Consider the following 25,081-nt stretch of genomic DNA (forward strand, 5'->3'; position numbering starts at 1 on the left):
TTCTTACCAGAAGGCAATGCCACCAGTTTCTCAGGGAGGCCCACACAGAAGGATCCTCACACGTCTGAGGTCTGCCTTGTGTACAGAGCAGTTTCTAAGCTGGCTAGGACTACATGGTAGACTCTGGCCCCACAAACAAACAACAAAAACCCCACCAAACCAAACAACAAAATCTACCCCCACCACTCTTCTCTCCCTGAAGCCCCTAGTCTCACAGCCCCGAGAGCACCCTAAAATGGTTGGAGACCAAGTCATAAGTCCTCACTTTCTCAACAAGTATTTAACACTCAGTGCTAAAAAGATTAGTTTTACTTTTTAGGTCTATTAAAGTGTGGAACTGCCTTCAAGAAGGAAAATGCTTCATTTAATGTTATATACTCAACAGTGCTAGCAACAGTTAAGACTTTCTTAAGCCACATATTTAGAGGTTGCGATGGTCAATTGATTGTGAACATGATTGGACTATGGATGTGACTAAATAGTAATTAGTAAAGCAACCGTGTGTGTGTGTGTGTGTGTGTGTGTGTGTGTGTGTGTGTGTGTGTGTGTGTAGGCTTTTCTAGAGATGACTATATTCTAAGGACTTCAGTTTAAATGAATGTGTTAATCCACTGACAGATTCCCAATCTGAAGGCTACTAAAGAAAGGAACTGTAGAAAGCCACGGAGTGACTGGAGGAGTAGGTCACTTGGGGTGTGTCCTCTGTGCTTGTATCTTCCTGTTAGTACTCCACTTGGACTCCTGTGTGCCATAAGGTGGCTATTCCAGCACGCTGTCCTACCACAATGGACTGAACCTCTGAACCATGAGCAAAATACACTTTTCCCCACTTATGTGGTTTCTGTCAGGTATTTGATCATAGGCACATGTTCAGAAAGTGCTATAGAATCAGATGGAAACCATGGGTCATTTAAAAATCAACAGGAATCACAGAAAGAATACACTAAGCAAGGAAAACATGTAGCAAAGAAAAATTTTTACTAACACATGAATGACTGAATGCACCAACCCTGTGGGATTAGCATGCTACCTTGGGATCCAGGAATGAGAAATGGGGAGTTAACACAGCTTCTTCCTCCCCCTGCCCCCATCTCTTTCTCCTTCCCTCCCACACTCTCTTTTGGCTTCCCTGGAGCTTACTATGCAGATCAGGCTGGACTCAAACTCATCAAAGATCTACCTGCCTCTGCCTCCCGAGTGCTAGGATTAAAGGCATTTGTCACTACACCTAGCATGATAAGGTTTGAGGTCTACTGATGGCAACTTGTATTGTTTGTGTCTTTAAAGGAACCAATAACACTTACTCTCTGTAGGGAAGACAGGAAGGATATAGTACCTTAGAAGTCATTCTGCATCACTGGCAGAATGTTTTCAATCACAGAAGCCCACTGCTGAACTAAGATGCTGATAATGAAAAGGCATTATGTACATGAACGGCCAATCTTAGACCTACACGATGTCACTGAAATGGACTATAAAATAAGGCTATTTTTCATATGTTTTTCTGAAATAAAATGCCTTACCGGTAACAACAAATAAATAATATTTAAAAAAATTAAGAACATTATTCATGGTTTGTATGAGTATTATAAATGTCATAAAATACTCAGACCAGCACAAAAATAATGCTCACAAGTATAAGAGAAAGCCCACTTAGGTTATTGTTATTTCTGCTTGACATAACATGTTGTTTATATAACAATACCATAGTTGTAGCTACAAAGTATGTAAGAAATTTGTGCAACTTCTCTTTAATTCTAACTCATCTTGATCTTAATAAAAAAAAAAACACCAAATGTCCTTTTAAAGCAAAATTTTGGATCACATGCACTGTAAATGAGAACATATAATCCTATTCACTTGTAAAAGTATAATCAAGTAGTGTAATACTAAAACACTACAAACAAATCTGAGGCTTATGTAATGCAAGGGGAAAAGCAAAAGGCAGGAAGGATAATTAAAATGGAAAGAAGTTTTTCAATTGAGGTGTGTTACGTGTCTCTGTATGGGAATGTGCATATGGGTGTAGGTAGCATGGAGGTCAGAGGCTTCCTGGAGCTGGAGGTACAGGAAGCTGTGAAATGCTCAACATGGGTGCTAAGAATGGAACTCAGATCCTCTGCCAGAGATGAGCCATCTCTCCAGCCCCTAAATCTTTTCATCTTACAAAGAATCATGATGTAGGGATTGAGGGTCTGGTCACTGCTTAGCTGTGATACTTGGTTTCATCAGCTATTACTAATGGAAGAGATTTCATACACATGTGGAACTCATCAAAGAAATATATTAACTACATTTACTAAATAATGTTTTTACTTGTAATGTGATTATGTAATTAAACTGAAGTTTTCACTAAAAAATCTGATAGTCAAATTTCATCTTTCCTTATGTTCTTACAAAAACCACCTAAATACCAAACAGGAAATAATTATAAATAGGTTAGAAGATTGTGTTTTAATGGTTTTTTAAATTATGAAGTTATGATGGGTGGGTATGCTGATTAGTTTGTGTGTGTGTGTGGGGGGGGGTTGTCAAAAGTTAACATCATCTGGGAAGAAGGACCTTCAGTTAAGATGGGCCTGTGGGCAGGCTTTGGGGCATTTTCCTGATTAATAATTATTTTAGGAGGCATTGTGCTCATTGTGCATGGTGCCACTTGGGGCAAGTAGTTCTGAGCTGTATAAAAATGCAAGCTGAGCAAGGCATGGAGAACAAGTCAGTAAGCAGCATTCCTCCATGACCTCAGCTCCAGTTCCTGCATTTCAGGTTCCTGCGTTACTCCTACACATACAATAAAAATAAACCTGAAAAAGAAAGTTGACTGTATCATTGTATGGATTCTAATATTAACTTAAAAATGGTATAGGTTGCTGGGAACCCAGCTGAGTGGTAGAGCACTTATCTAGAATGTGAGACCCCAGATTCAATCTATAGCACCACAAAAATAAATCCCCCCCCATAATGTACATTTCCATGTTTTAAAAGTGTCTTATTTTTACTTATGTGTATGTGTATATCTGTGTGGGTATGTGTGGATATATGCTGCGTGTGTGTATGTCCCCAGGAGGATGCTGGATCCCCTGTAGCTGGAGTTACTGATGGCTGTGAGCTGTCTGATGTGGATGCTGGGTACTGACCTTGGGTCTTTTCCAAGAGTATCAAGTACTCTTGCCTACTGAGTTACCTCTCTGCCTGTTTTTGTAGTTTTGATATGAAGTGTCCCCCAACAAGGCTCATGTTGGGGGTGTGGTTCCCAGACAATGGCACTATTCGGAGAGTTTCTGAGAAGATGGGACGTGGTTGGATGACACAGGTACTGGGGGTGGATCTTTTAAGATGGCTTATTCCTGGTCCTGTGCTATCCTGCTTTCTGCTTCCTGCCATCTACAGAGTGACCACCACTCCTATGCCACATGCTTCCACCATCATAGCTTTCTGCCCAACTGCACAGGGCCAAGTGACCACAAACGAAACCTTCTAAGATCATGAGCAAAATCATTCCGGAGTTGTTTCTGCCAGGTGTTTGATCACAGGGATGAGAAAGTAACCAACACAAATATAGAGCTGAACTGTATTTCAGAAGACTCATGTCAGCTGCCTAGTGCTTTCTAGGAGATCAGAAGAAAGGACAAAGAAACATTTTATCAGAAAAAAAAAATTAATCAACTTCATAAGACAACCTATGGCTTTAAAGACAAAACCCAGGAACCACCTAACTGTTCTTCCTGATGAGGAGGAATTTCTTGGGGACTCAAGTATTGAGAGCAGCCGGCTGCCGCACACTGAGTTTGGGCTTACCTTTGCTCCATGCTTATGCAGAACTTCCATGACGTCATTATGAGCTCTTTCCGCTGCGACATGCAAAGGAGTCATGAAACTGGGAAGGAGAAAAGGGAAAGAGACTTTGGTAACTTCTACTGTGACAACTCCCAGAAGCTAACAGCTGCTGACAGAAAGCAGGCATTTTCTTCAGTGGTGTGTCCACTGCTAAGTTGCCTATGCTCATTCAAGTAACCCTAATTAGACTTAGTGAGTCAGAGAAAAGCAAACCAAACCAGGCCAAGAAGAAGACATGAATCTAGGAAGGGGACCTGTGAGGTAGACGGGGTCCACAGTGGCAGGGAGTGGAGTGGGCGGTGGTGGGGCTGAAAACGATCAAGTTACGTTCCGCAGCACATTACACATCAGTCAAACGAACGAGAAGGAAAGGGCTGGGCAGCTCTTCTGTAAGGACACTTACTCCTTGTTTTTTTCATTGACATTGGCTCCTTTCCTTAGTAGCAGCTCTGCCACTTGCTTTCGTTTGGGATGCAAGGAGGCCACAGCACAGTGCTGCAACACAAACAAAAGTCAGTTTAAGAAGAGCAGACTTGTATTTAAACGGGGACTCCTGAACGAAACTGCAGCTGGGAGCTATTTGGAACACTGTAATCTCAAAATGTAGCATGGCATAATGATGCATTTTACTCTATGGAGATGGTCAATATTCCCTTTAAACACATTGGGAGTGCAAACCAAGCGAAATTATATTCTCAATTAAGCATTAAGAGACTTCATTTCTTTTTCTTTAGTCAATAAACACTACTAAGCATATATTCCATTGAAGGCATTAGAACACTGCTTTTTCAAAGCTGTGGAAATCTATATTAAATGACTCAAACCCTTATTGGTCTATCAGCCACAAAAGTCAGGGTTTCTTCATTACTCCATTGAGAGGATAAGCTGATTTGCTCAGTCATTGGTGAAAACATGTGACCTTAAAGCAATTTAAAGGAAGTAATAGTCTCAGGAACTTCACATTTTATCCTCATAGTTATGTAACTTTTGTATTTTGCTCCATTTTGCATCAATGATTGTATTAACATTTTAAAAACGAAAACTGCTCACAAGTGAGTAGAGTAACTACCCCAGAACAGCCGAGTGAGTTCCTTAAGGCTGGGGATTATGCTCTGTGACTCTTAACCTCCTGGCTTAGCACTGTGTAGACTGAAGCTATTTGAACTGGGGTTGATGGTTTTAAATTTAAGTTGGTCCATTTCAATTTGGTTAATCTTTTAACAGTGTTTTCAACAGAATGGGCTAAATGACCTTTCTGAGCCACATAGGTTTAAGGAAGTTAAATGAAGCATATTTAACAGTCTATGCTATAAAAACCACATATGCTTAAATTTTGAAGTTAGGGGCATACACTAACCAGACCAACACCTGTGCCTAAATGTATCTAATGACATAAAAATAAGTGAATCTTTCTGAGAGAGTACTAGGAGGAAAAAAAAAGGATAATTTTAAAGGTAATTTATACATCCAGGAACAGAAAGTTCAGGTGTACTATTTCCTCACATGAACATAATCCATTATTTGAATGCAATTACTCCAGAGGATGATGCAAATATCTATGACACCATATTTTCTAGAGAAAACAGATAATATTTATCTAGTAAGCATACTCCTAAAGAAAAGATCCTATCAGCTCACATTTTGCATTATAATGAAAGCATTGAGCACAAAAGTAATTTGTCACAATAAGCTTGGGTGGATACAGAGACAGAACAAGTCTAAAATCACGGCTGAGCAAATATCTAATCCCTCACCCACAAAGAATCATGAGCAAACCCAAGTTAAAAATCAGTACAGCCACCATTAAAATGCAAATTGCTGGCATTTCAGAGAGTAGGGCACTTTCAGGTTTCTGAACTGAAAGCATTATTTAATGGTGCCCACTGTTACCGACCAGGGATGTATGGGTAATGCCCTCTTACCAGTGCTGTTTCATGAGACTGCGGCTGCTTGAAGTTAATGATTTCCAAAGCAAGGGTTTTCTTAACTTTTGCCAGGTCTGCTTCTCTGGCTGCTTGTAGTAAAGAATGGCCTTTAAATTCATCTGCCAATGAAATAATAGTTATTAAATAAAAATAGTTATTAAATAAAAATGACATATAGTTTCAAAAGTTATAATCAACACTGGAAGGTATAATTTGCACACCTACAGTCCCAGCATTTGGAAGGCTGAGGCAGGAAGAGCACAAATTAAAGGCTAGACTGGCCTGCAAAGTGAGTCTGAGGCCAGCTTGTACGAGACTGTCTCAAAAGGCCAATACATATAAAAATACACATACACACACACAAAAATCAAAACTGTAAGTAGGAAAATTACTGACTTTGCATACATCTCTATTTTACTTCAAATAGTAATATAAAATCATGATGATATAAAGAATGCAGGTATAGGTTAAGGAAAAGTTTGGAAATATAAATACTGTGAAATGAGCCTTTCATATTCTCAGAGCTGATGGCAAGTCACATACTAAGGCGGTTATGTGGGCAGCCAAATCATTGTGAACACACACTGGAGTGCTGTTCAGCTCTTACACAGAACAGAGACCTTACACAGTGTCAAGGAGAAGAGACAGGAGGAGCCTGTTTCTTACACTGTTACTGTTCTTGCTGTCCCGCCGCCATCAGAACTAAATGGAAGTCACAGATCAGAAAATGGTATTTAGAGAAATAGTCAAAATATTAACAGCACTTACTCTTGACACAGAACTGAAATGTTTGAGAACTGCCAGAATTTGAAAATTTTCAAAGAACAATAACTACATAAGAATAACTTTAGATTTTTATTTTCTATGTTACAAATTTAGTTTTATTTTATACAATTTTATTAACAAAGCTGAAAACTGTTCCAAAAATACACAAATGAAGTTTGAAACTAATACATAACCATTTCAGCTGTTCTAATGTCTGGACCTATGCATCTACATGATACTGTGCTGTTTCTTCTTTCTTGTGAGGACCTCACCACATTCCTCTCTCTCAAAAGACTGAGAAATGTACACAGACATCTACTCAAATACATCACGTGCCGTATGAACCACCAGTCACTATTGAAGGCCTCCGTTTAGACACTTTGGACATGCCTCCCTATCTGCCTTCACTGAATACTTACAGTTAGGACCACAGCAGTTGTAATAACTTAGTACCATTGTAATATTTACTCTTCACAGTCCTTATCATTTAGTACAGAGTTTGGCACATAGTAGGTTCTCAATAAATATTAGTTGTTATTAATAAGTTGTGTTAGTTCAGGAAATAAATCATTTCTAGATGACCTTTTATTTAACATTTCCTTTTTTAAAAAAAGTGTGTGTGTGTGTGTGTGTGTGTGTGTGTGTGTGTGTGTGTGTGTGCGCGCGCGCGCGCGCGCTACAGGGTATGTGCAGAGGTCAGAGGATAACTTTTAGGAGTTGATTTTCTTTGTCCAAAGTGGGTTCTGAGGAATCAAACTCACATCATCAGGTTTGTGTGGTAAGGGCTTTTACTGGCTGAGCCATCTTGCAGCCCTATTTTATGGTTCTTTAACATTGTTAAATTTCTCAGTGTGAGACTTTAAAACTTCTGGAACAAAACACAAAGTTAACTGAGATGAATAAAGTAAACCAGTCAATATCAATAGCAAAATTAGATGTTTTGATTTTAATACTCTAAGTAGGGGGGCTGGAGAGATGGCTCCGTGGTTAGGAGCACTGGCTGCTCTTCTAGAGGACCTGAGTTCAGTTCCCAGCAACCGTGGCTCCCAACCATCTGTAATGAGTCTGGTGCCCTCTTCTGGCCTTCAGGCAGACATGCACACATGCAGACAGAGCACCGTATACATAATAAATAAACATTAAACAATGCTCTAAACAGGACTACTGAAGCCAGGGAACTACAGGCAGAGTGAAAGGGCAGGGTCCTGACAACTACAAAGGAGTGGGTGCCTTCAGAAGGGACAGCAAATGAACTGGAGAGCTTGGCTGGCGTGAGCGGAGAGAACTGAAGCCCAAGGCAGGTGACGCCATCTTGAACGACAAGCAGCCTATCAACAGCAGCGTGACACAGGCAGTGTGGCCTTTTTCTACTGTATAGTAAGGAATGGTGGCTCAGAAGAAAACAGCAAATGTATGGAAGTGTAAATTGCACCACCGGAGTACCAAGGGAAGAAAGAACTATGGCACAGTAATAAAATTAAAGCCATGCATAATATTTCTTACAGAAAACATTCCTTATCTTTGCTCTTAGAAAAACTGTAAGATCTCTGACCAAATTAATTTTGAAATTTAAAATATTTTATTGAGGAATCATTATGATTAAAAGGCAACAATCCAGGAAGTGGAATGCCTATCAACTATGTAATTGTTCTAAAATTTTAAATGCAAAGGTAACAAAAACTTATTTTTAAAGTTTTATTGTTATTACTATTTTTAATTATGTGTGTCTGTGTCCGTGTGTAGGTATGTGCACTTGTGTGGGACGCTCATGGAGACCAGAGATATTGGAGCTGGGGTCACAGGTGGTTGTGAGCCACTTCACAGTTGTGAACAGTCCCACATGGGTGCTGGGAACCCAATCTGGGTCCTCTGCATGAGCCAGAAGCACTTTGAACTTCTGGACCATTCCCTCTACCCCACCCCATGCCAGGTGTTTGTTTTTAGAATATCAAAGACATACAGTTTAAAAGATGTTACAACTACCAATGACACTAACCCAGAAACCTGATAATTTTCGTTATAAAATTTAAAAGTTTGCCTTTCTAAATAGATCTTAAAATAAGAATGAAATTCAAGCTATCTCATTTATTTGGCTTTACAAAAAGAATAAATAAAAATCAAGAAAGGAGGTAAGTATGCAGAATGATGTGGTTGTAATAATGGCATGGTGTAAAGATTATTTTTTTCCTGTATAAACTTCTTTGGGGTGTGTGTGTGGGGTATGTGTGGAGGCCAGATGAAAGCGTCCTGATCCTCTGAGGTAGGGATTACAGGCACATGTAAAATATGCTCACCTTGCTCTGGGAGCACTGAGATCCAAATTCAGTTCCTCAGGGTGCATAGCGAGTACTCTCAACCACTCTCAAGCCTCCTGTATTATTTCCTTTAACAAATTCGTAATGTGAACGCCAGCTACACAGCAGTAAACGGGGCACTGAAAACTGCAGCTACAGCAGATCCCTAAGTTCTTCCCTCCACATAAGTCTCGGTAGAATCTTATTTAACGAAAACTCCTATCGAGAAGGTTGAAAACAGCAAAGAAACTGCTCCCTGTAAAAAGCTACACAAACTTAGGTGAATGCTGAGGTCTACAATAGACTAAGACAACCTAATCAAACAGACTGTCTAGACTCCTAATAAGAGCGGAATAAAGGGGCAATGACGACGTAGGGATAAATATGAGCCATCACATAAACTAAAAAAAGTAAATTAGAAAACAGAACTATCAACTCTGAGTAGAGTCAAATTCAGTTGGCTGACGTTGCTGAACATACAGCATACACAAGAACTACTCTAGGCTGGGGTTAGACAGAGACATGACCCAGATGCCTCACTAAGACACCAGGGATATAGAACAGGTGTCCAAAGGTTGCCCTTTTCCTACAAGCTTACATTTTTCTAAGGAAGCTGGAATACACAGAAAATAACTATATAATCCACTACAGCATGGCGTGAGTGAGTGAGTGAGTGAGTGAGTGAGTGAGTGAGTGAGTGAGTGTACAGTTCTACAAGGCGACAACAAAGGTGTTCCCCAGTCATAACTGGGCTCACACTTGATGAAGTCACTACTCTGACTACATGAATACAATAAATTTCAATTTCTATACCTGATTACAATTTTAGGAAATTTACTCTTTTCATAAAAACTAGCTGAAACGTTGCTTCACGATAAATGGCACGAGTGTCATTGTGAGCACTCTTTCTTGAGGTGTCGCCCAGTAAAGACTTTCTTCCGTGGTTTCTGACTCTTAGTCTCCTACACACAAGGTTGAAGGCAGACCACAGGCAGTTCAAGTTAGGTGGGAGATACCTAGCCTACTTCAAATCTCCAATGCCCGCATGGAGAACTGCATACATGTCAGTCCAGCTGTAACACGACACAGTGTGACAACCTGAATGAGAACCCAATGGAAAGGGGACTCTAGGCAAAACCAAGGCCATCTAGTTAGTGTGGCCTTCAGTTAACCACGTGTCCACGCCGGGTTATTATTAACTGTGATAAATGGGCCCCACTAATGTAAAATGTCAGTAACACAGGAACCGAGATATGCTGTAGGTGAGAATTTTCTGTGCTAGCTATATAAACTTTCTGCATACCTAAAACTACTTGCAGTTTCCTTAAATATATATACACCTATATAATACATATTAATAGTTATGAAGATTATGTCCATCAAATCACTCACCTAAGTCTGGGCCATAACACTCACATGTGACTAAAACTATGACTGCATAACTTTCTGGAGATGGACAGTTAATGTTCAGCATCACCTTTAATTACCAGTGGCAGAAATATGTAAGTTCTGTGAGCCCAGAGCCTTTTGTTTCGGTTTGTATACTGCTGTATTTCTAATGTCTGTCACACAGGAAAACTATATTCAGTAAATAGTTGCTGATGGACCTCACCCTTTAGTTGTCAAAACAAAACAAAACAAAATAACAACAAACCCCCAAAAAACAAAACCCCCAAGACCCCATAGCAAAACACCACAAAACAAAACAAAACATAAACAGAAGCCTCGAGGAACTAACTAGACTCGGGCTTTAAAAATCACATCTTCGCTGGGCGGTGGTGGCACACGCCTTTAATCCCAGCACTTGGGAGGCAGAGGTAGGTGGATCTCTGTGAGTTCAAGGCCAGCCTGGGCTACAGAGTGAGTTCCAGGAAAGGCGCAAAGCTACACAGAGAAACCATGTCTCAAAAAACAAACAAACAAACAAATCACATCTTCGTGTATGTATGTATGTATGTATTATGTATAGTGTATGTGCTGTATGTATAACGTGTGTGTGCGCACGTTAAAAGCTCTTGTGGAATACATGAAGCAAGGCATATGATTAGAAACGACTATGATAAACCCATACACATGTTAGAAGGGGAGAACGTCGTCTAGTTGGAAAACAGCTGGGGTAATGAAGCAGAACTGAGATATTCTCACTATGGCTAGCCACAATGGGCACACAAACACTCACAAGTCAGTCTTTCCCGGAGCTCAGGAGTTGGGGCCATATCGACAGCACTTTTGCCGTGGCAGTTGACCAAGGTCGGATCAGCACCGTGGCTAAGTAACAAAGAACAGACTTCTACACGGTTCTTGGAAGCAGCTTCATGGAGTGGAGTGAACTGCCACAGATCCATAGCGTTAACACAAGCTCCATGCTGCATCAGAAAAGCCCGACATTAGTAACCATCTCCACGGGGGAGCTAACCCAGAAAAAGCATTTCACTGAAAACGTCAGCTATAACCTTCAGAATACAATTGTTTTAAATCCAGCGTTTAAAAAACAGTTTTAGTTGAATGTTCAAAGTTTCTAAACAGTGGAAATATTTTTATACATTATCTTACTGTCATAACATGACTTGTTAAAAAAAATCCACAAAGTATCAACAAGCTAAAAAAACAAAAATCAAGCCAATACTATTCCATATTCTGGATTTCTCTTACCTTTAACAGCAGTTCTGTGACCTCATAGTGTCCATATGAGCATGCATTATGAAGAGGTACGAGTCCGCTAAAGAAAAGAGGAAATTAAAACACTAAAATTCCAAACAGCCATTTGGTTGTGAACTGCTAAAAAAAAAAAATCTAATAAATTCTATTTTTTAAGAATTTATGGAAAGAACTCAAAGCACAGCTTATATCACACCTGTAGTATTTATCTTGTGATCTTTATGCATGATCCATGAAAATAATAAAAACTACCCATCAGAAGAATTAAAGGAAAGACCAATGCATTAGTAAACAATTATCAGTATGTAACAGGCACAGTGACTGGCAGGGAACCGAAATAGTCCTACTTCAATCCACTTTTGTACTACTTCTCAGAATAAGAATTAAATACCCAAACTCTCCTATCAGAGTACCCTTTCTAAGTGAGGTTAGAAGCCACCTTCTCCTGCTGTGTGCTTCTGGACGACTGCCTGTTCTTCACCCATCTGTTTTCAGATATGCACAATAAAACAGGTATACCAGGGCGCCAGGCACTTGTGCCCTTCTCTCCCGGGACACACGAGTCACAGGAGGCACAAAACTTGACAACAAGAGACAGACAGCATGGAAAGGGGCAGATCTGAAATGGATGGATTCTCCTTCTTTTAACTGTCTCAAGTACCGAGTTCATTTCTATGCTTCCGGACACAAATGTGAGCTGAATGAAAGAAGTCTCCCTCTAGGGCATTTCTTCTTTACGCTGTCAATCACAGAAGCCTAACATGATCTGCCTCACCTGGGTAGGGTCAATTATCCTTGACATCTTAAGGCCAGAATATGAGAAATGTTAGCTTTTTGTATAGGACAGAAAACAAATGTCCACAGATCATTGGAAACTAGAAGGAAATTGGTAAGCTTCCAATATTTATCAATTCATAAAGAAAACGACACATTTTTTGTTTCCTATCCATTACTTCCTGTACCAATGTTTATAAGGACCATCTAGATTGAATTAGTTTAAGTGGATTAAAAAAACAACTAAATTAAAAAATCATTTACTCATTATTATAGTTTATTAATAAGAGGAAATTCTCTTACTAGCTACTATACTAGATAATCACAATTTTCAGTATTTTTAAATCTTTCTGAAATGCAATTTAAGAGATGAAAATGATAACTGTGAAAAATAATTTCAAATAGAATCGCAATAAAATTAAATTGGTCTAACAAATGATTGTGAGAAGTCTATAGTACGTACATAAAATACGACCTGAGATCAAACCAGAGAACATTATTTTAAATTTATTATTATTCTACATGTATGGTGTTTGCCCTACATGTATGTCTGTATCGCATGTTTATGTACCTGGTGTCCACAGATGCCAGAAGAGGGCACTGAGTCCTGTGAAATGGGAGTTAGACATAGGTGTGAGCAGCCCTCTGGGTGCTAGGAATGAAACCCCAGTCTCTCCAGCCCCAATGAACATTCTTAATGAGCTAAAACCTTCAGACTATCAAATGATGAAAACAGCATAATCATCCATCCATGAAATCCTCAAAAGGCAGAAATGGCTGCACCTACCCTTTGTCTTTTGCATGGACATCAGCACCGTGCTGCAGAAGCAGCTGAACTATCCGAACTCTGTTGTAGCCTGCTGCCAGGTGCAATGGAGTAGACTGAAAAAAAGAAGAAGAAGAGCGCGTCACCTCTTCAGGTTTGCTTTTGTAAAGATGGCCTTGGTCCCCACTCAGCTTATAACCACACAAGGGATGATCCCCCTTCCTAGAGAGAGAACTCCATCTCCAGCGTTATCTGCAAGGCTTGATTCTGGTCTGTCCACATCAAAACTCCTGTCACCACAGTGACAGTGCCCAGGTGTAGGGCCTTCAAGTGAGGGGACTGCTTTTCTCAGGAGGTGAGTTAGGGCTCTGGAGGCACTGGGCTGGTATTATAAAGGGAGCTTTCGAGAAGCAAGTCCCGCTTTGGCTTGCTCTCTTGTTCTCCCCCTACATGACCTCTCCTCCTGGCCTCCTTCCCTTCCCTGTCACACACACTTACTCACTCCTGCATGATGCAGCAAGGGGCCCATGCCAGACGCTGGCATCATGCCATCTGGATCTTCCAGTCACAGAGTTACAAACCAAACATGCTTCTCTTTATACATTCCTCGGCATCTGTTTATAGCAGCACGGAATAGCTAACAGACCCCATCTATGTCCCTCACTGGGCCTCAAGGGCTCCAATAATCAAGCTCTACCCTGCAAGCCCTGTGCTGCTTCTCTCTTCTTTTCCAGCATGAACCACTCTTACTTATGCTAAGTAAAGGTCCTAATCCCAGTAACTGGAAATGTAAGAATCTAACTTTCAAACTTTAATGGGAAAGACTGAGGAGCATCCCTGAAGAACTCTTTGAAGACGCTCTAGTGGAAACCAAACAGACAGTACACTTCATCCATTCCCTGGGACTTGTAGCATCTCCACTGGCTGCCCACTATACACGGCTTCTGATGGGAAGCTCCCTCCAGAGACATACTGCTGCGGACGGCTGCTCAGTAAGCCAGCAAAGCTGTTATCTGGCAAAGCTGACATTTAATATTTTGTGGGAAAGGTGGCAATTGAATTGACTATGAGCAAAAAAGATTTTCCTTTTTTATAATGCCCTTTACAAACTTTATTTGTTCATAGTTGATTCAATACTTCCCATTTCCAAAATTGAACAAATCTCCAAATGACAATATATACACTAATTTTAATAGTTTATGTAAACAGTCAAAATTCAAGAAAAGTCAGTTTCCTACTTTTTAGATTTTTAAGAAATTCTTTGAGTAAAATTATGATGCTTCAAAAGTGGTGATATGCTTAGTTTATAAACGGTTGAAACATTTATAAATTAGGAGGCTCTGTAACTGATCAGGTAAAAAATGAGAGGATGCCTGAAATAAATTGGCTGTAAAAAAAAAAAAAAAATGGAGTTAAGGAATTTCAAAAGCTTTTAAGAACTGGTGGCCCTGGTAACTTGACTCAAGTAGACAGTGAGAAATATGATAGTGTCCGGTTTGCATTGAACCATGACAGAAGGAAGCAGAGGCAAGGTGGTAATGGACAGAACTGGGGGCTAGGTTAATGAACTGAAAGGGCTCCCACATGTTATGGTACCATTTTATGATATGCTCTGAATGTGGGTGGCATCATTCTCATCAGCAGGGACCTGGACTGGTGTGATGGAGAGAACAGTTGAGCATGGACATGCATACAATCATTCTGCACGAGCTGTCCTGACCTCACAACGAAGGGCTGTACCCTGGAACTGTGAGCTAAATGAAACCCTTTCTCACCTATGCTGCATTTCTCAGGCCATTTTATCACAGCAGCAGGAACAAACTAAGACAGTCAGACCCTGACATTTCACCACGGGCATGTGTGCTATTCGATGTATTTCCTAGGGAGGACTAAAACCACAACTGTGAAGTGCTGGTGTAAGGCACCTGAGAGCTGTTTATTTTCTTTAAGATGAGGATTCAGTGGGGCTATAGTAAATCCTCTGGAATTTCCCAAGCAATGGTGACCAACTTGTTTTGGTCTGTCCAGGACTTTCCTGGCTCCAGGAAACGCACTATAGTCAGGACGCCAGGAAGATTTAATACTGGTCAAACTTCTTAGTGTGTAGAGGTACCAAAGCCAGAAAGTGTGTGTGTGTGTGTGTGTGTGTGTGTGTGTGTGTGTGTGTGTGTGTGTGTGTGTGCTTACATGTACATGCATTCCTAGGAGGATCCAGTACTTTAGACTACTATGAAGAGTCAGTTCAAGACAATGAAGGCTACCCATTTTGTCATCTAATGTGTTATTTCTTTCAGAGACTCAAGCACAGTCCCTCTTAGCTCCACACACCTCACAATACAGGATGCTATTTAAATTCTTCCTCCAGATTCTTGTTCTATAGTTTCAACTACAAAATGACTCTGTAAAATAAAGTTTCATAATTTTTCAACACACAAATATGAAATCTGTTTCACTAAAAATGAGTTTAGAGAAATATTAAACACCCATGCATTCCTTTCTCATATTTTAATGGTCACTAGCTGGTGTGACAGTGTTCCACGGACTTCTGTCATCTCTTGACCACATCTCCTCCCCACCTCCTAAGTATTCTAAAGCAAACTCAGACACTGGCAACTCACTTCCACACATTCCACAGATGGCATTTTCTTTCAGACTTCCAGGTTATTATCAAATCTAACAAAACAGAGCTTATAATCTAATGTTGGTGTCAATATTCCGATTTTATGGTTGTTTCTATAAAACTGTTTGCAAGAATCAAGATTAATATAATTGGTTACTGTGTCTTGTAAATTTCTCAAATCCAAAACTGTCTTCATGCACCCTGATTTTTGCTGTTGTTAAAATAGTACCCTACTGAAGAGAATGCCTTTTGTCTGTCTCCTTCCTAAGGGGATGAGCTGTGGCTACATCTATGTTGTTTATAAACTGGGACTTAACTTTCCTCCTTCAAATGACCGTCAACTTGTCTCACCCATTACTACGCCGTTTAGAGAGCACCCGCATCTCTCACCCATTACTACATAAGAACCCCGGCAGGAGACCGAGCTTTCAGTTAACCTTTGACGTTAGCGGTGAGACTGCTGAGTGTGCTATCAGCTCTGCAGCCATGCTTCTATCACTCTACGAGTTTGGATGTTGTCTCACTTTTAAACTGTGTCTTAGAAAAGCTGCACATAAATATGAACAAATACAAAACCTGAAAATTCAACTTTTTTGATCTATAAAATCATGCCTTTCTTTAAGTCTGGCTTCAAAAGTGAAAATATAATAAAGTATTTTCTCAATTCTAGCTGGTCTCAGATGATCACTTTCTTTATAAGAACATTTTCTCCAGGGTAGAACTCCCTTTAAATGTATAGAATAAGGTAATCGCTCCAAAGATTTCAGCAGTGCAGAAAACATGGTTGTACTCCTCTGCAGCCCAGCATGCCCTTTCCCAGGTGATCCCAGTGCCAGCTGCTCGTGAGTCCTTGGAGAGTCTCTGTGTCTGTGTCTGTGACAGTGTGTTTGCTTTCTCTGAGTTCATTTGTGACTGCTTCTGTCACACACACTAATAGGACTGCATTACATTCTTCTGTGATTTGATTTTTTTCTTCCTAATGTTATCACAGAGAAGTCTGTCTTATTCTTTGTAATGACTATACAGTATTTCTATTGTGTGGCTGTACCATGATTATTTACTCACTGCCTATAAATGAGTATTTAAGTATTTCAATTCTTGCTCTATTTTATCAAAGCATATCTCATTTGGATCTATTATTTGGTTAAAATAGATCAGTGTTTCCCTGATACAAATAAAATACTACACCAGCCATTAAGTCAAAATTCCTAGACAAGCACAATAAACACAATCAGAGCTTTATTAAACTTCTATCAACAGAGACATGATTAATCTGCTCTGACGGAAAGCTTTAAGGAGCTCTTTGAGACGCTGATACTTAGATGAGAATCCAAACAAATTAAAAGCCAGAGAATCAATATGGGCATGCATCCCTAGAAATAAGTACATCTCGTTACTGAGACTGACTTTTAAGTAGTATAATTATGAAGATCAGCATCCTTGAAGTTTCTTAACTCTTTTGACAAAGTGTGTGTGTATTAACTGGTTAACACAGTAAGTACCTGGGTTTGAAACTATTACCAGCATAGAACAAATGAGCAGGGAGATAACAGTAGAGAGAGGGGACCAAATCCAGGAAGGGTGCCATCATTCTCATTCTGCATTCCTTCTTTTCCATCGACTAAAAGCTCAGACTCATAGAGGACCTTCAGAAATGGACCAGTGTGGCTGAATAGCAAGGAAGTATTTATGGCTAGGAGCTTGTTGGTTCTAAGTATGTCAGCACTCAGATTCTCGGATTGCTACAATGAACTGTATGCACCAACAGTGAGACCGTACCATTAGGATGAGCACCCAACCCAGAAATGCTGGGCTTCTTTACAACAGCAGCTGCCTACTACAGGACCAGGGCGAGTAAGAAAACTGAACATGGAGAGCGGTTTTCTTCTGCTTCCTTCCCACAGCAGCATTTTTTCCACAGTCCCCGGGAAGATGGGCACTTCCATTCTCCAAGTAAGCCCCTCCAACTGCGTCAACTACTTGCAGAACAACTTCCTGGCTACTCTGATTGGTCAGTATCTCTTCTCAGACACCCCAAATTGGTGCTAAATCTGGATACAAACTGAGTTCTCACCCAGGAAGATCTCTTTAAAAAAAAATTATAGCCAGGTGGTGGTGGCACACATCTTTAATTGCAGTACTCAGGAGGGAGAGGCAGGGGAACCTCTATGAGTTTGAAGTCAGCCTGGTCTACAAAGCAAGTTCCAGGACAGCCAGGGTTACACAGAGAAACTCTGTCTTGAAAAAACAAAAAAGAAAAACAACAAAAATTCACTTAAGCACAACCTGTTGGCATTATTCCTTGAAAAGGTTTCAACTCTGTACTGAGAGGCTAGAGCAGCTGTCACTTAAGAGCCTCTTCCTTGTAAGTGTCTGTGGATTCTAGACGGATTCCATCAAGAGAGACAGAGGGGTGACTGGAGCCTGTGGATCCTTGATGGATTACATGAAGAGAGACAGAGGGTAACTGGGGTCTGTGGATCCTTGATGAATTACATGAAGAGAGACAGAGGGGTGACTGGAGCCTGTGGATCCTTGATGGATTACATGAAGAGAGACAGGGGTAACTGGTAGTTTACAGGCCTCAGAAAGGATGTTCTTCCAAAGTAACAGACTCATCTATAAGTAAGAATGCAAATACCTAAATTTAAAGTTATAGAACTTATGAGATACTTTTAAAAACTACTATTGTACATTTCAACTACCTTTAATACAAAGCCTGCAATCCCAGCTACTTGGAGTTGAAGGCCAGCCTAAGTAACTTGGCAAGACCCCCATCTCAAAATAAAAAGAGCTGTGGATATATGTCTGTGGTAGAGCATTTGCCTATCAAGGAGAGGTGCTGTGGGATAGTCTTTCTGTATGCTGTGAATATGTGTTGCTACCATTGGTTAATAAGGAAGCTGCTTTGGCCTATGGCAAGGCAGGTTATAGCCAGGTGGGAAAGACAAGCAAGGAGACAGGGAGAAGAAAGGCTGAGTCGGGGAGATGCTGCGAGCTGGATGTACAAGATGTAATTAAACACAGGTAAAGTCACGAGACATGTGGCCATACATAGATGAATAGAAATGGGTTAATTTAAGATATAAGAGCTAGCTAGTAAGAAGCTGAGCCATAGACCAAACAGTTTTTAATTAACATTAAGCCTCTGAATGATTATTTTATAAGTAGATGCAGGACAGCGGGGCCGGGCGAGACAGAGAAAGGCTTCCAGCTACAGAGAGGGCCCTAGATTCAAACCCCAGTAATGTTAGAAAAGCAATTTTAAAAGTCTTTTTAAAGTGAAGATATAAAGACTGTATTTTATACAAATGAATTAGAAAGATAAAGATAAATGAAATGAGTAGAGTAACCCATGGGACAATGGAGCTCTAAATGCTAACTTAATTCGATTTGAACTTGTAGAAATCACAAGGAGATTCTTCAACCAGCAACTAATTTGAGTTTCTCTTTTTAACCTTAGATCAGAATCAGCCAAAGAAGTCAAATATGTAAATGGAAAGTTTTTTTAGCATCTTCTTACAGGGTGTATAGGGAGAAAAAAGACACACATAAGCACTCTCAAAGCACATCTCTAGCTTTTCAGTTTGCTAGTCTGACCATACTTTGGTATTTTGTGTTTTAAGGAGGAAAACTTCACACTACCCAACTCATATAAATACCTTTTACCCTTACTTCATGTTTTGAATGGATAGCTGTTGGGTTAGGTTCAACCTTTTCCCCTTCTTAAGTGGTGCTAGGAACTGAACTCATGGTGTCCACATGCTACACAAGCGCTGTACTGATAAGCCCTATCCTTGGCCCTGAATTTCCTCTTGCAATTAATATTTGCAACCTTAGGTTTTCATACCTAAACATAAAAAATTCAGCTGGGTGGTGGTGACTCATGCCTTTAATCTCAGCACTTGGGAGGCACAGGCAGGCAGATGACTGTGAGATCGAGGCCAGCCTGGTTTATAGAGCAAGTTCCAGGACAGGCTCCAAAGCTACACAGAGAAACCTCTCCTAATGCCAGCTCCTGGGGAATCCAGTGCCCTTTTCTGGCCTCCACAGGTACATGCACACACAAGGCACACATACACACATAAATAAAAATAAAAACAAAAAGTTCTGGACAATTTATAATAGACAGGTAACTTTTTTTTACAATAGAGAGACAACTTATTTTTGAAAAGACAAGTTCAAATTGCAATTACTGGTGACCTGTGAGGACAGAGGTACTACTCCTTTACACTAGCCATGCAGGTAGTCATTACTGGTGATCTGTGAGGACACAGAGTTACTACTCCTTTACACTAGCCATGCAGGTAGTCATTACTGGTGATCTGTGAGGACACAGAGGGACTACTCCTTTACACTAGCCATGCAGGTAGTCATTACTGGTGACCTGTGAGGACAGAGGGACTACTCCTTTACACTAGCCATGCAGGTAGTCATTACTGGTGATCTGTGAGGACACAGAGTTACTACTCCTTTACACTAGCCATGCAGGTAGTCATTACTGGTGATCTGTGAGGACACAGAGTTACTACTCCTTTACACTAGCCATGCAGGTAGTCATTACTGGTGATCTGTGAGGACATAGAGTTACTACTCCTTTACACTAGCCATGCAGGCAGTCATTACTGGTGATCTGTGAGGACACAGAGTTACTACTCCTTTACACTAGCCATGCAGGCAGTCATTACTGGTGATCTGTGAGGACACAGAGGGACTACTCCTTTACATTAGCTATGTAGGTAGTCATGGTAAGTGGATGCCTGGAAATTGGGTGCTTCCTTGAGTTGCTGTGAAGGTGTGAAGACCTCTAGGGTGGTGGAGATATGTTGCCACAGCGGTTCCTTCAGTTGTGATGTCCTTGCTATTCTGGGATCTATTCACGTGGTGAATGCAGCAGCATCAGAGGTAGAGGCCTCCAGCTGTCCTCAATTACAGCCTTCCCATCACCCACTGCCATAGGTACTGAACCCGTATAAAGACAGTTTATTTTCTCTGGTGTTTTTGGAGTATGCAAGAGTAGTGTATTGTGTTGCAATACAAAAATTAAGTCAGAGTTACAAAAGGAAAATACATTTAGAATTAGCCTGCTTCTGGTATTAGTTCAATATTCAGTATTTCAACTGTTTATACTTGTTATTTATAGTTTTGACTCTTACTATCAATGCCAATCTTAGAATACTTTTCGAGTTACTGGAAAATCCTTTTAAAAGGTATATTATAAACATTTTCTATACTTTGAGAAATTTGCCATTGCAATTTTAATTTAAGGGTTGAGGATATGAATATTCATGCAAAAAAGATAGAAGCCTTTTTGAAAACTTGAATTCTTTATGATTAAAATAGGCACAGATGCTAAAAACCAGGTCATGCTGACACTTGTAACACCCTTAAATTCCTGTTGAAGTCCACTCCTAAAGTGACAGGAAGTGTTACCGTTTCACTGACGTCTAGGGCTAGGGACCTCATGAGATGAGCTAAGAGACTGCTTTCAGCGGGCATGAGAGCAACTGGTGAAAATGCAGCCAGGACAGACTCTCCTCAGCAACCAAACATGCTGGCACTCTGACCTTGCACTTGAAAGCCTCTGAAATGCTAAGAAAGAAATGTGTGGTCCTTCTAGGCTATGTTGTCAGTGTCACTGTAGTCAAAGATGACTGATACCAGGTAAGTGGCATATTCTTGGACTGGGAAATTAATAGTTTACATTGTAACTGGTCAGGCAACTGCTTTAAGAATGCTAATTCAGTCAGATGTGGTGGCAAGCACCTTTAATCCCAGTAGTAGGGAGCTGGGCCAGTCTGGTCTACACAGCCAGTTCTAGGCTAGTCAGAGCTACACAGTAAGATCCTATCTCTAGATAAAAGCTAGGGGCTAGAGAGTACTGGCTGCTCTTCCAGAAGACCCAGGTTCAATTCTTAGCACCCATACGGCAGCTTACAACCACCTGTAATTCCAGTTCCAGGGGATCAAATGCCCTCTTTAGGCCTCATGGGTACACAGACATATATGCAGGCAAAAACATCCATCCACACACAAAAAAACAACAATAAATTTTTAAAAAATTAAAATAAAGGCTAGTTCATCCTGTAGCTTGTAGGGGATGAGGGAGTGTAAACAAGTAGCCAGCCAGTCTACCTGAAAGCAAGCTCCGGGTTCACTGAGAGACCCTGTCTCAGAAGATAGGGTGGAAATCCACAGCAGTTTTATTTATTTTTTTCTGTGCATTGATGTTTTGCCATGGGTGTTGGGTCTCCTAGAACTGGAGTTACAGACAGCTGTGAGCTGCCATGTGGGTGCTGGGAATTGAACCTGGGTCCTCCAGGAAGATTAGTCAGTGTTCTTAGCCACTGAGCCATCTCTCCAGCCCTCAAATTGAGAATTCTTAAGTCCATTTTAGCTGTTCATTTTCTTTTTCTTACTGCTTCTCAAACTCTCTATACCTAGCTGTGTCTTTCAGACACAAGTTCATCTCTTAAGAACTTTCTACAGAACACAGAGTGTGTGTTACTAACTGGCCATTCTGTTCAAGCCAGGATTGTACCTAGTCATAATCCTTGCAGGATGTTTTAGACTATCTTTATCATGCAATGTTTGATAATTTGCAAAGGCAGGAGAAAAAATGAACACTGTTAACTCAGATTCTAACAATTTGTAGAGCAGATGTTGAAGTACCATTTCTGAACATAACTTCTAAACAGAATTGTAATAATGAATCATAACAGTCAAATGATTTAGTACTAACTCTCTACTCACTGCTCCACTAATGTGGAATATAGCAGGAGGCTAGGTACAGGACACAAAGGTTTTCTTTTTCTTTCTTTCTTTTTTTTGGTTTTTCGAGACAAGCAGAACTGAAGCTGCTTTCTGACCTCTGGGGAACTCAGGACAGAGAATGTGTTGTGGGATATTTGTACACTGTGTAAAAATGTACTGCTGTGATTGGTGTAATAAAAAGCTCAACAGCCAATAGCTAGGCAGGAGGTACAGATGGAAATTCTGGGCATAGAATTCTGGGAAAAAGGCAGAGTCGCCAGCCAGATGCGAAGGAAGCAGCATGAACAATATGGTGAGATGAGGTGACGAGCCACACGACAGAACGCAGATTAGTATAAATGGGTTAATTTAAGTTATAAGAGCTAGTGGGACAAGCCAAAGCTAAGGCCGAGCAGTTTTCACAATTAATAAGAAGTCTCCATGTCGTTATTTGTGGGCTGATGGCCAATGAGAAATTACTACTACATATGGCATCCAATATAGGGACTCAAATATCCAAATGTAGGGCTTGAGAAAGCTAAGAGAAGTTCTGGACAAGGAACCAGATGTCTTAGTCCTGCCATCTCTCAGGTGGGCTAGTGCTTGGTGGCAGCATACAGAGGCATGGTTACCGACCACCAGCACCAGTGCCAGTGCTATGTGCTAGGCTGAGCCTGTGTGGCAGCTGACATGGCAGTTTCAGATTTGTCTCATGTGGTCAGAGAACACTGTAGAAGGCTAGTAAAGTCAGGTCCAGACACAGGAAACCTTTAAAAGGGTACAATATGTTTAAAAAAGTGCTTAGATGCTACAGAATGAAAAGAAAATGGATATAGCCAGTCATAGGAAAAAAAAAAACAGCTTAAAAATAATAAAGTCTCTAAAGAAAGAATAAAGTAATATAAAAAGAATAAGTCATATAAAGATGGGAAATACACAGGATGGCTGAATCCTGTGTGGTGCTTTGTCGAATTTAAATTTTAAATGCTAATGAACAAAAACAATAGCTGCTGAGAGGCATTGAATTATGGAAACTGCTAAATTAAGTGAACCTATATATTTTAAGAATGACTTAACTTCAAAATGGAAGTCAGAAAATATATTGCTTCAGGTGAAAGGTTGTGCCTTTGTTTTTACAGGAAAGAAAAAGTTATAATTCTCTTCAACATTAATGAAGATCAGATTTGATTGGGAAAGACCTCCTGAAAATCTTGGCTACAGACAATAAAAGCTAAAAAAACAAAACAAAACAAAACAAAAACCAAGAAAGACTACAGGACAGGTGACATATATATAGATCCCTCTACTTATGGGAACAGCTCTGAGACTGGATGAGACATGATAAATCTTGGTGGCTACAGAGTCCTCATGATTTATTATTACATGCCATCCTTTCATGTGACATGGATAGAGGTTTGGTTATATAGTACAGACAAACTTATAAAGTTAACAGATGCCTTTTACCTACCCAAACATAAAACAGAAAATCTTTAGCTGACTTGTACACACTGTACATTCCATACTTGTGTTGACACAGATGTATATGTTACCTTTAAAAGTTTCTGTGTTTTCAGAAAGAAAAGAAGGACCAGACACCAATGAAGTCAAGTAGCTCAGGTGATTCAGCCCCTCAAAAATGCCTCTGTTGCAGTTTCCTCAAAATTCTGCATCCAGAACAACTTCAAAGCTGCTAGCTGAGATGATCCAGCCTCACAGATTACTCCAGCCAGGACTGCAGATAAGTCCTGCACTTTCCCATTACACAGAGACTGGACAACAAGTGACACAGCTAGTTCTCCCAGGACTTGACCATTCTTTCAATTTTCTCAGGGTCCCCTAGAGATGCCCTCACTCCCAGATAACAGGAAAGCAATCTAGAAAACATGATGCCAATATTCCCAAGAGGTGGGGTGGGTGGTTTTTTTGGTTGTTTGGTGGATTATGGATGTTTGTCATTGTTTAGGTGGGTTGGTTGCAAGTTGTTATTGGTCACAGTCAGGGAGGAAACTAAGCAAAGCAGATTAAATTCAGGGATCTCATTCTGAAAAGAAAAAGGGGTTATAGAAATGACAAGATAAAGGGTAGATTATTGAATCTACTTTTAAACTAAAAACAACTACTAGTCTCTAATATTTTACATTGGTATGGCTTTTCACACATTGAAACAAATGTAAGGTTATTTTTGTTAGAACATACACTATATATGTCTACTCTTATTTAAGATACTTTTGTATATTGATACAAATTTAAGGTTATTTTGTTATACTGATTCTACTCTTGTTTAAGGTATCATACCTATGCAGTTCATTTAAAAATGTAAAGTTTTAGTCCTTGAAAGCTATTTAGGATAATAAAGAAATACAGGTTAGCAGTTAGTTATCTAACAATCAAATTTGTGGCCATGTTAGGTATATTTTCAAGGTCAAACAGAGATATATTTTAGATAGACATATGGTCTTCAAACACTTCAGAGACATAAAGAATATGATATTTAAGATGTTTTAATAACCTAAGACTTTTTATGACAGTAAGACATGTCTGCTCCTGGCAGCATCAATTTACTTAAAAAAAAGGATGATGGACATTGAAGAACCTCCATATGGAGTTCGCTTTTATTGTGGCAAAGTTAGCCACTGGGCAAGAAACTGCCCTTGCCTCAACTGATGACAATATGCTATCCAAATTGGAT

General features: G+C 40.1%; 1 protein-coding gene across 1 annotated transcript in view; it reads right to left on the reverse strand.

The window, feature by feature from the left end:
* The window catches only part of Tnks (tankyrase), a 148,886-nt gene that overhangs the window by 38,091 nt on the left and 85,714 nt on the right, over positions 1 to 25,081 (reverse strand). The window contains exons 6-11 of the mRNA XM_052752011.1: positions 13,041 to 13,135; positions 11,474 to 11,540; positions 11,001 to 11,187; positions 5,760 to 5,881; positions 4,241 to 4,332; positions 3,799 to 3,877 (exon numbers count right to left, since the gene is read on the reverse strand). Of these exons, the coding sequence (XP_052607971.1) occupies positions 3,799 to 3,877; positions 4,241 to 4,332; positions 5,760 to 5,881; positions 11,001 to 11,187; positions 11,474 to 11,540; positions 13,041 to 13,135 (642 nt within the window). The remainder of the gene's footprint in view (positions 1 to 3,798; positions 3,878 to 4,240; positions 4,333 to 5,759; positions 5,882 to 11,000; positions 11,188 to 11,473; positions 11,541 to 13,040; positions 13,136 to 25,081) is intronic.

This window comes from Peromyscus californicus, unplaced genomic scaffold (genome assembly GCF_007827085.1).
Source record: "Peromyscus californicus insignis strain IS unplaced genomic scaffold, ASM782708v3 Scaffold_23__1_contigs__length_62951481, whole genome shotgun sequence".
Taxonomy (NCBI): Eukaryota; Metazoa; Chordata; class Mammalia; order Rodentia; family Cricetidae; genus Peromyscus; species Peromyscus californicus.